This window comes from Pteronotus mesoamericanus, unplaced genomic scaffold, assembly GCF_021234165.1.
Source record: "Pteronotus mesoamericanus isolate MK-2021 breed Mesoamerican mustached bat unplaced genomic scaffold, CSHL_Meso_final contig_25, whole genome shotgun sequence".
NCBI classification, from domain to species: domain Eukaryota; kingdom Metazoa; phylum Chordata; class Mammalia; order Chiroptera; family Mormoopidae; genus Pteronotus; species Pteronotus mesoamericanus.
In genome coordinates this window covers 23226075-23238336 of record NW_026555105.1, presented here as the reverse complement: position 1 = coordinate 23238336, position 12262 = coordinate 23226075, and the positions used below count along the sequence as shown (strand labels likewise).

General features: G+C 40.1%; 1 protein-coding gene across 1 annotated transcript in view; it reads left to right on the top strand.

Moving 5' to 3' along the window:
• DNAAF9 (dynein axonemal assembly factor 9) overlaps positions 1 to 12262 on the top strand; it is a 120556-nt gene that overhangs the window by 36585 nt on the left and 71709 nt on the right. The window contains exon 8 of the mRNA XM_054573974.1: positions 9716 to 9814. Coding sequence (XP_054429949.1) covers positions 9716 to 9814 — 99 coding nt within the window. The remainder of the gene's footprint in view (positions 1 to 9715; positions 9815 to 12262) is intronic.

Genomic DNA, 12262 nt, shown 5'->3' with positions numbered 1-12262 from the left:
ATTATCCAAGGGATTGGACAGAGCTGAGCAAGCAAAGCACAGACCCACACTGGGTTGGACAGCCTCAGATGTGGCATCTCTGAGGCCTGTGATGTGTGTTATGGGTGGCTGAGAGATCAGATAAATGTCAGAATGTCGAAGGAGAGGCTCAAATGTTCTCAGCCAATTGGGTTAGCTGACAGGAAGGCATTTGAGCCTCAGGTTAATTTCCTTGAGAGGTAACACAGCCAGGAAGAGGCAGAGCAAAGGCGCCGGCACAGATATTTCTGAATCTAAACACACTTTCAGTGCTAAGTTGTAGTGGCAGCCAGCTGGAAATGGGGAGTGAACCTGGGACTAGGAGAGTTGGACACTGAAGGTCTGTAGTTAATTAGAGTGTTGGCAGAGTGGCGAGTGTACTTCTTTTCAGAGTCCAGGAAGCCATGTGGGAGTAATCCAGTGCCAAAATGGGAAGACTGTTTTAGACCTGGGATCAGGGCTACTGGTTAGACCTGATAGTAGTGGTCTAGATCTTAAACCAGAAAGTCTGGTTAACTAGGCCAAGGCACGGGTGTGGTATGGCGAGACAGTCTGACCCGGGTAATTGTAGATATATTTGTGTATGTAAAATATATACATAAAAGAAGGATGAGAGAAGTATTTTTCCAAAAGGTTATAATAATGTCCTTTATTTTCTGAGTTTTCTCTACTGTTTGTAAGTTGTGTTTTTGTTTTTAAAGATATTCAAATAACACAGACTCAGAAAACAACATAAAACTAATGTATAACCAAAAATTGTTATAAAATAAAGCAACAGAAACATACTAGCCACCCCAGAAGCAATCCATCACCTCCTTTCTCTTCCCCCAAGAATAACACTGTCATGAATTTTTTCTTTGTAATCTTTTTAAAATTATATTTTATTGAGTATGCTATTACAGTTGTCCTAATTTTCCCTCTTTGCCCCTGTCCATCCGGCACCTGCCATTCCCTCAGGCAATCCCCACACCATTGTTCATGTCCAAGGGTCATGCATATCAGTTCTTTGGCTACTCCATTTCCTATCTGTACTTTATATCCCCATGGCTAGTCTGTAACTACCTATTTGTAATTCTTAATCCCCTCACCTCTTCACCCACTCCCCCACAGCCCCCTCCCATCTGGCAACCATGAAGAGGCTCTCTGATCCATGATCTGTCTCTGTTCTCATTTGCTTTGTTTTTTAGATTTAATTTTTGATAGATTTATATTTATTGCTATTTTATTGTTCATAGTTTTGGTCATCTTTTTCTTAAGTAAGTCCCTCTAACATTTCATATAATAATGGTTTGGTGATGATGAACTCCTTTTGTTTTTCCTTGTCTGGGAAGCTCTTTATCAGCCTTCCAATTCAAGTGATATCTGCAGGGTAGAGCAATCTTGGCTGTAGATTCCTGCTTTTGATGACTTTGAGTATTTCTTGCCGACCCCCTCTAGCTTGCAAAGTTTCTTTTGAGAAATCAGCTAACAGTCTTATAGGAATTCCCCTGTAGGTAACTAACTTCTTTTCTCTTGCTGCTTTTAAGATTCTCTCTTTATCTTTAACCTTTGGTCATTTAATTATGTCTCTTGGAGTGGGCCTCTTTGCAATCATCTTGTTTGGAACTCTGCTTCCTGGACTTGCAAGTCTATTTCCTTCACCAAATAAGCAAAGTTTTCTTTCATTATTTTTTCAAATAGAGTTCCAATTTCTCTTCTCCTTCTGGCACCCCTATGACGCAAATATTGGAATGCTTGAAGTTGTCCCAGAGGCTGCTTACATTAGCCTTGGTTTTCGGAATTCTTTTTTTTTCTTCTTGTTCGGCATGGTTGTTTTTTGCTTACTTATGTTCCAAATCATTGATTTGGCTCTTGGCTTTATCCACTCTACTGTTGTTTCCCTGTAAATTGTTCGTTATTTCAATTAGTGTATCCTTTGTTTCTGAGTGGTCTTTTTTATGCTGCTGAGGTCCTCACTAAGTTCCTTGAGCATCCTTATAAACAGTGTTTTGAACTCTGCATCTGATAGGTTGCTTATCTCCATTTTGTTTAGTTCTTTTTCTGGAGTTTTGATCTGTTCTTTTATTTGGGCCATGTTTCTTTGTCTCCTCACTTTGGCAGCCTTCCCATGTCTGTTTCTATATATTAGGTAGAGCTGCTATGACTCCGTGTCTCAGTAGCCTAATGTAATAGGTGCCCTGTGCCATCCATTGGCACAGTTTCCCCTATCATCCAGGCTGGGAACTTGAAGCGTGCCTTTTGTCTGGGTTGAGCACACCCTCCTCTTCTGGCTAAAACTTGGTTGCTGTTGGCAGGTCAATGGGAGGAAGTTACCCAGGCCAGTCAGCTGCAAGGATAGACTGTGACCCCTGGTCACTAACCTCCACCATCTATGGAGGATCAGCTTTGCATGGACAGGATGGTGGTTCTCCAACGTGGTCTATAGCTGTCCTCTGGGTGTGCAGGCTCTGAGCTTTCCTGTGTCGTGCAGGCCAAGGTCAGCCTCAACCTGTATTTTCTCTGGGTCCACTGTGCCTGTTATATAAAGCAATCTGAGATGGCTGCTACTTGTGCTCGGCTTGGAGATTCCCAGGTGAAGCCAAGCTGTGAATCTAGACTGGCTGCTGCTAGTGCCATGCCTGGGGCCAGTTAGCAAGAAGCAGGGGGTTTGGGGCTCACATAGGCCAGCTGTTGCTTGTTTGAAGGGATTTAGTAAGTTGTCAAGCATGAGCCAATATCAGCCATTCATATGGAAAAGCCACTTTTAACATCTGTCATAGGGTGAGACAGAGTCTCAGGGGGTTTCCAGGGCAGGACAAGCAGTGTTAGCCAGGTTGATGGAGTCTAAGATATGGCACCACGTGCTGGCTCTGTGGCCCTGTTTGGAGATGGCTCAGAAAAGGGGCAGTGGTCTCTGTCTGCCTTTCTGTCTGGGAGAAAGCTGTTTCCCAGCTCTCACCCTGATGTCTGACACTTCAGTTCCTCCCCACATGCCACTGGTGCCCTTGAAGCTGCTACCCAGGTGCTAGAGCTCAGAGGGAGTGAGTCTCAGTATGTCTGTGTGTGGGTTTAAAGGAACTCCTTGGGAGTCCAGAAGTTTCTTCCAACGACTCAATCCCTGATGGTTTTTGCAGCCAGAAGTTATAGGGCCTTATCTTCCTGACATTGGAACCCTGGTTTAGGGAGCCTGGTGTGTGGCTGGGACTCCTCCCTCCCAAGATATCTCTCCTGAATATTTTCTCCACCACATGTGGATGTGGGACCAGTCCTTTCTTCATTTCCACCCCTCCTATCCATCTGGATGGATTGATTTCTTTAATTTTGTAGTTGTCAGACTTCTATTCAACTTGATTTCTGACAGTTCTGAGAGATGGTGGTTCTATAATTTAGTTGTAATTTTGGTGAGGTTGTGCAGGGAGGTGGTGTAATTTTGGTGAGGTTGTGCAGGGAGTTGTGTTTACCTATGCTGCCATCTTGACCAGAAATCTGTCTACACTGTCATGAATTCTATGGTAATCACCTCCTTATTCTTTTGCAGTTTTATCATTCACATATGTTTCCATAAACATATAGTTTAACCTTGCCTTGGAATGTATTTTAGGTTTCTTTTGATCTGTAGGGTCCCCCTCCATCTCTTTGTGTCTCCCCACCACTCTGTATTTGTTGAAGAAATCAGATCATTTGTCTCGTAGCTGTCTTCATTGGGATTTTGTTGATTGCTTTCCCATGATGTAATTTAACATTTTCCCTTGTCTTCTATATTTCTTGATTATTGATAATTCTTAAGGTTTAATCAATTTCAGACCTGGAATTAGTCATTTCTCTGTTAAGTTTTGATTTCTGTGAGTGGAAAATGATATTTTGGCACCACAGTCTGGATGGTAGGAATTCTTATTGCTTCTGGTTTGGTCATTGTTTTTAGATATCTTCCATGGACAAAGCTAGGAAATTTATCTTTCTTTCCCCCTCTCTCCCTCTCTTCCTCTCCCCTCCTCACTCTCTCCCTCCCTCCTTTTCTGTCTCCCTTCCCTTTCTCTTCCCATCCTCCTCCCTCTCCCTGTCCTTCTGTGTGTGTGTATATACACATACCTGACTTTTTTATCCTACATTATATATAAAACATTCAGAAAACAGTATCAGAGCTGTCACCTACATGATTACTGAAAATAACTTTATATATATAATCTATATGTAATATACATATGTGTATATACATAAATATATATACACATATATAAATAAAATATAGATCATCTGGGCAGCAAATAGTAAAGCCAATTGAGAATGTTGTTTACACTAAGTATTCCCAGCAGAGGTTTCTTATGCTTTATTCCTAGGGCCAGAAGTACAGTTAGTATATAGCTAATATAGAGTCCACAGGTCTTGATGATTTCCTGAAAATGTATCCCACCAACCTTCAGGCTCACCCAATCTGCTTCCAGTGGCTTTTCCACACGAATGCCCTGTCTTGACTCATGCTTCAGATTTTCCTAAAAACTCAAATAAGCAGCATCTGGAATCAGCATGCCCCGTACCTCCCACTTAGTGGCTCCAGGCCAAGCATTAACAGCAGCCGGCCTTTGTTCACAGCGTGTTCCTCTCCTGGGCACCTCCAAGCCTAGTACAACTAGCAGCTATCTGCAGATCACTTTGTAGCTCATGCTGAGTGGTCCTGGGTAGAATCCAGGTGAAGTCTGACCTTTTTCTGAACCTCCCAGGAGGCCCCAGAGCCTACGAGCTTGGTAGACAGTTTCAGACCATATTAAAGCACCACCCCAACCGTCTCCACAAGTAACACAATCAAGGGTCAGATTCAGGAGGCACCAGAGCCCTGTTGAAGCAAGTCCTACTCTGTGGGATTGCTTCTGCACACAGCTGATTCTCCACAGTGATCGCAGCCAATCATTGCATGTGATAGGCCTGGAAGTAAATCCCTCCCATTGATGCGCCAACAGAAATCAAGGCTCACCTACAACAGGAGGGTGTACACAGCCCTCATGGGGGCAGTGAACAGAGATGCACCTAGAGTGCCCAGCTTCGGTAAACTGGAAGTCTGTGCCACTGGACCACACAGGACACCCACTATATTATGCCACTCTACCAAGCCCAGGAGACAGCATCTCTATCTAATACACAGAAACAAACACAATGAGGTTCCCAAAATGAGGAGACAAGTAAACATGTCCCAAAACAGGACAAAGAACAGAAGAAAACTCCAGAAAAAGAAGGAAACGAAATGGAAACAAGCAATGAACTAGATGCAGAGTTCAAAACACTAACTATAAAAATGTTTAATGAACTTAGGAAAAGAGTAGATGAACTTAGAACTTCAATAGCATAAGAAAGGACATAGAAACCATAGAAAAAGAACCAGTCAGAAATTTAGGAAGCACTAATTGAAATGAATAATTTACAGGGAATCAACAATAGAGTAGATGAAAATTAGAAACAAAACAGTTATATGTAATACAAGAAAGCAAAAACCACCCAATCAGAACAGCAAAAAAGAAAAAAAAAGAATCCAAAAAAAATGAGGATAGTGAAAGGAGCCTCTGGGACAACTTCAAGCATATCAACATTTGCATCATGGGAGTACTGGAAGGAGAGGAGAGAGAGCAAGAAATTGAAAACCTATTTGAAAAAATAACAGAAAACTTACCTAACTTGGTGAAGGAAATAGACATACAAGTCCAGGAAGCACAGAGAGCCCCAAACAAGATGAACCCAAAGAGGCTTACACCAAGACATGCTGTAATTAAAATGCAGAAAGTTAAAGACAAAGAATTTAAAAGTAGTAAGAGAAAAGCAGTTAGTTACCTACAAGGGAGCTCCCATAAGATTGTCAGCTGATTTCTCAACAGATATTTTGCAGGCCAGAACAAAATGGCAAGACACATTCAAAGTGATGAAAAGCAAGGACCTATAACCAAGATTATTTTACCCAGAAAAGCTGTCATTTAGAATCAAAGGACATATGAAAAGCTTCCCAGACAAAAAACTAAAAAGGAGTTCATCACTATCACACCAGTATTACAAGAAATGTTCAGGGTCGTCTTTAAGGAGAAAAAGGAAAAAATAGATTAAAAAAATGAACAATAAAATGGCAATAAATACATATCTATCAGCAATTGAATCTAAAAAACAAAATAAAGAAGCAGAACAGAAACAGACTCAGTAGACACAGAGAACATTTTGATGGTTGCCAGATGGGAGGGTTGTTGGGGAGATGGATGAAAAAGGTGAAGGGGTTAAGAAGTACCAGTTGGTAGTTACAGAATAGTCATGAGGATGTAAAATACAGCATAATGAATACAGTCAATAATACTCTAATAACTGTGTATGCTGTCTGAAGGGTACAAGACTTATCAGCTTGATCACTTGAAGTAAATTATATAGTATCTAATCAGTGGTGTGTGAAACATAATATTGTATGACAACTTTAACTGATAAATAAAATATGATTAAAAAAGAATATTGAAGTAACAGACTTCACTTGAACCTAGAATTACAGTAAAAACCAACTACTTCTGAGTTTGTTAAATTCTAAATTGAAATCATGTATTATTTCCCCACTAACTCACATCCCACAATAACTTTATATTTAAAGCATGTGTGTGTACATATATGTATATCTGTATGCACATACTTTCAGTGAACTTGTTTGAATGAAAAAAATCTGTGATTAATTATTTTATATAATAAAGAATAAAAATAAAAACTAAGTTAATCATAAAAAAAATAAGCAGTTGGAGACCATTACTGTCCTTTTTAAAAACAGCACTAGGAGACTTCTGGCCAATATGGAGGCATAGGTAGATACACTCTGCCTCCTCGCACAACCAAAAAGAGGACAACAAATTTAAAAACAGAAAATAACCAGACTGTCAGAAAATTGAACTGTATGGAAATCCAACAACCAAGCAGTTAAAGAAGAAACTTTCATCCAGACTGGTAGGAGGGGCGGAGAGGACGCGCAGCAACGCAGCAGCTGGAGGACCAGGCGGTCCCACAGTCATTTGCGGATAACCCGAGAGAAACAGCTGGGGAGGGAGACTGTACAATCCAGAGTTCCAGTGTGAGAAAAGAAAGCCTCAAAACCTCTGGAAGTAAAAACCTGTGGGGGTTGCAGTGGGAGGAGAAACTCCCAGCCTCACAGGAGAGTCCGTTGGAGAGACCCACAGGGTTCTAGAACATACACAAACCCAACCACCCAGGAATCAGCACCAGAAGGGCCCAGTTTGCTTGTGGGTAGCCAGGGAAGTGACTGAAAGCTGGCTGAGAGCCAAGCAAGTGGTGTCGTTTCTTCTCGGAACCCTCCCCCACAGACAGCATCGCAACTCAGTGACCTGGGTTGCCCGCCCCCCCTGGCAAATATCTAAGTCTCTGCCCCTTCCAATGTAACAGGAATGCTGAGGGAAAGATATATGGCCCAAACGAAAGAACATCAAAGCTCCCAAAACAGAACTAAGCAATGAACAGATAGCCAACCTATCAGATGCACCATTCAAAACACTGGGGTAATCAGGATGCTCACTGAATTGATTGAGTATGGTCGCAATGTGGAGGGAAAAGAGAAGGCTATACAAAGTGAAATAAAGCAAAGTATACAGGGAACCAACAGTAAAGGGAAGGAAACTGGGAGTCATATCAATGATTTGGAGCAGAAGGAAGAGAGAAACATTCAACCAGAACAGAATGAAGAAACAAGAATTCAAAAAAATGACAAGAGGCTTAGGAACCTCTGGGACAACTTTAAACGTTCCACCATCCGAATCATAAGGGTGCCAGAAGGAGAAGAGGAAGAGCAAGAAATTGAAAACTTACTTGAAAAAATAATGCAGGAGAACTTCCCCAATCTGGCCAAGGAAACAGACTTCCAGGAGATCCGGGAAGCTCACAGAGTCCCAAAGAAGTTGGACTCAAGGAAGCACACACCAAGGCACATCATAATTACGTTACCCAAGAGTAAGATAAGGAGGGGATCTTAAAAGCAGCAAAAGAAAATGACACGGTTACCTACAAAGGAGTTCCCATAAGGCTCTCAGCTGATTTCTCCAAAGGAACCTTGCAGGCAAGAAGGGGCTGGCAAGAAGTATTCCAAGTCATGAAAGACAAGGACCTACATCCAAGATTGCTCTATCCAGCAGCGCTATCATTTAGAATGAAAAGGCAGATAAAGTGCTTCCCAGATAAGGTCAAGTTAAAGGAGTTCATCACCACCAAGCCCTTATTATATGAAATGTTAAAGGGACTTATCTAAGAAAAAGAAGAAGATCAGAAACTATGAACAGTAAAATGACAACAAACTCAAAACTATCAGCAACTGAACCTAAAAACAAAAACAAAGCAAACATAGGACAGGAACAGAGTCACAAAAATGGAGATCAGAGGGGAGGGGAGAGAATGGAGGGGGAAAATAGAAACTATTAGCTCATGAATGCTTTTTAATTAGTTAAAAAATATATTTGCTAAAAACTCTGGCTTGTCTTTTATTGTTGGGCTATTCAGCTAAGATCATTCGTATGGGGGAATCCTTGAAGGAAAGTATTAGAGTAGCTGATGAGTTATGAACAATGCTTGTAAGTTACAAAAGATATCGCTCTTTACGGAGCAGCAGCTTGGTCCACTTGCCTTAGAGACAGACTGAGGACTTTGGCTAACACTGTTTCAATGTGGATTGGTTAAAAGGTGATTTTAAAGCATAAGAATGGGTCCGTTCCGGCTTGGGGATTCACATGGAAACACTGATGAGACTAGGCAGAAGAAATACTGTGGCCCTCAGCTGAAAATTTTTCAGCATTCAAAGAAGTATGCTCCCTCCCAAATTGTGATGGGTAAACGACAGTCGCCCTGTGAGGACAGAAGCTCCCTAACACTGGTTGTAACTTGCAGTCAGCCATAAAGCAGATGAGCTATGGTAAGAGCCAGACTTTACATGAGAAACCCAAAGGCCACAAGGCTTGGGAAGGACAATGAACTAGCAGGGAAGCCTTAGGGAATGAGACTCACCTTGAAGGAGCAAGGACACGTGTAACCCTCACAGCCCTCTCCATTTGAGGACCAGCAGGCTTTTGTCAGCAGATGGGTGGACAAAAAGTACTTTGTGCTTGGCTTTTCTTGAATCTTTTTTGAGGAAGATAAGGCAAGTGGCTGTCAACAAGGTATGTCATCCTTGGGCAGTCACAGTTCTCTGTAGGTCTTTTTTTTTTTTCCTCCAAAATATTTTAAATTAAAGAAAAAAAACAGCGTTATTATAGTTTATACACCATAAAATTCATCCATTTTAAGTGTACAATTCAGTGAATTTTTTTTTTAGTAAATGTACAGAGTTGTGCAACTATGACCACCATTGAATTTTAGAACATTTTCATCAACCCAGAAAGTTCCATTGTGCTCACTTGCAGTCAGTCTCCATTCCTGCTCCCAGCCCCATGCCGACCACTAACCTATTTTTTGCCTCTATAGCGTTGTCTTTTCCGAGTGTTTCCTATAAATGGACCGTATTACAGGTGGCCTTTTATATCTGTCTTTTTTCACTTGATATGTATTTGAGGTTCATCCAGTGGTAGTATGTGTTAGTAGATTGCTACCACCTTTTAAAACAACATATATTTGAGTGATCTGGTATTTCAAGGTCAGTTGCAGTTTCATGATTCTGATTTCCTAAAGTACCTTGTTTAAATGACTAAATGCATTATCTTTTTTATTTTCTCCCTAGGATTTGGTGGCTTTTGAACATCAGTGGACTAGCTTCTTTGCTAATTTTGACACAGAAATTCCTTTCCTGCTGGAACTTTCTGAATCTCAGGCGGGTGAGGTATGTATGGGAAGAATCAAAGGGAAAGAAGAAATCGGTCCATTTATTTGTTTTTACCTTTATAGAAATTTTTTTCAGAATACAACACTACCAATCATCATTCATTTTGATTTTCATTTCCTTAAGCTTCATCGCATCCTCTAAAGAAGTTTTTAACCCATGCCAACCCATAAGTAAAAAGTTGGATTTCTTTCTATGCTTTTCTATAAGGATACTCATTTTTTAGTGTGGTGGTGCCTCTGTCAGCCAGGAATTCTATTAGGCACTAATTAATAAGCCTAGGGATAATATTTTACCAGTGAGTAGTACATCTTTGTCAGTTGAACCTCCAGGTAATGCCAACCTTTCTCAACAAACAATAGTGAAGTTACTAGGTTCTTGCTAAGACCCACTTACGTGAGTAAACTGAGGTATCTATATTAAGAACCAAGCCACAGGACTGTCCCCAAAACTAGTCAACAGGAATGATCGGAAGAGCAGTCTTGAGCTTGCACTTGATCCTACCTTGGGCTTGCACTGCCAGTCCTCAGTTCTTTACTGCTTTATCCAATGTGGCCCAGACCAAACCCTACTCCTGATGTTGGGAACTGCAGTTGATCTTTGTTGTCATGTACTTTACTTTTACCTCATGTTGTAAGTCCCACAATATATTGCTACTCTTTTTGTTTAAATAATAAGTTATCTTTTTAATATTTAAAAATGTTATTTAAAAGATTTAAATAATTTTAAACTCTTACCTATTTGCCCGTATAGTTGCTCTTCTGGATGCTCTTCATTGCTTTATGTAGATCCAGGTTTCCATTTGGTACGATTACCTTCTCCCCAGAGGATGTCCTCTAGTATATTTTGTGGTGTGAAGTATGTCTGAAAAAGTCTTTATTTCACCTTCCTATTTGAAAGATATTTTTTCCATGTATGGAATTTTAGGTTGACAGTTTTTCTTTTCAGCACCTAAAAAGTGTTCATTGCCTTTATCACATTGTTTCTGATGAGGATTTTTATCTTTCTTTTTTTGTACATAAGTGGTTTTCCCTTGCTCTGGTAGCTTTTAAGGTTTCCTCTTTTATCATTGGTTTATGAATAATTTGATTATGATGTGTCTTGCTGTAATTATCTCCATATTTCTTGTGCTTAGATTTTGTTGAACCTCTTGGATCTGTGGATTTACAGTTTTCATCAAGTTTGGAAAGTTTTTGGCCATTCAATTTTTTTTCTGTCCTTTTCTTTTAGAAACTTGACTATCTCTGTATTAGGCCACATGAAGTTGCCCCACCTGTCACTGATGCCCTTTTCAGTTTTTCAGATTCTTTTTTTCTTCTCTCATTACTGGTTCTAAGAGTGAAAGATACTCTAAAAGTTCTACTCAGTGACATGTCCTGCCTTACTTCTTACTACTTCATTCTCATTCCTCCCTTCTTTTCACTCTTTTCCACTCACTTTACTGCCAATGGGTAACAAATCTCTGCAGTTTCTGCTGTGTCTTTTGTCACTTGCAGAAATGATCAGGTAACGTGTTATTTTTTATTGTTTTTATCCTTACCTGAGGAAGTTTGTTTTCATGGCTTTTGGAGAGAGGAGGGGAGAGAGAAGGAGAAAGAAGCATTAATGTGAGGGAAACATCAATTGGTTGCCTTCTCTTCCAGGAATCAAATCCACAATCTGGGTATGTGCCCTGACCGGGAATCAAACCCACAGCCTTTTGGTCTACGGGACATTGTTCCAACCAACTGAACCACACTGGCCAGGGCACATGTGTATTTTCTTATATCCATTTCTTTTATTTATTGAAGGGTGGCATACTATATGTAGTCATTTCCACTTTGCTTTTTTCACTTAACAATAAATATATCCTAGAACTCTCTCCAGGTCAGTTCATTGAGATCTTCCTTACTTTTTGTTATAATTCATAGTACTCCACTCTATGGATTTATCTTATTTTATGTATGCATATATAGGTTGTTTAATATTTTGTTGTCACATAGTAAATAGCTCTGTGCATATGTATTTTCATATTGTTGGAGGTTTGTATATCTAGTAATGGGATTGCTGGGTCAAACGGTAAGTGCATATGTAGTATTACTGAACTTCCCTTCAGAAGAGTTGTACAGTTTGTATGCCCAGCAGCAATATCTGCAAGTACCTGTTGTACCACAACCTCGCCAATAGAATGTGTTTATATATTTTCAATTCTTGACAGTCTTATAGATGGGAAATGGTATCTTGGTATTATTTTAATTTCTATTTTGTCTGAAGGCCATTTTATATTTTCATGCGTTTTTCCCATTTTAACATTTGTACTGAATATAATAGTATTAACTGAACTGCAGAGCATAGATTTTAGATCTTTTCTTTCCCTTAGTTTTAAAGAGTTCTTTATATGTTTAGTCTGTGAATTTTTTGCCTATGGTATATATTTCAGATATTTCCTCAGTGTTTATCAAATGCTTT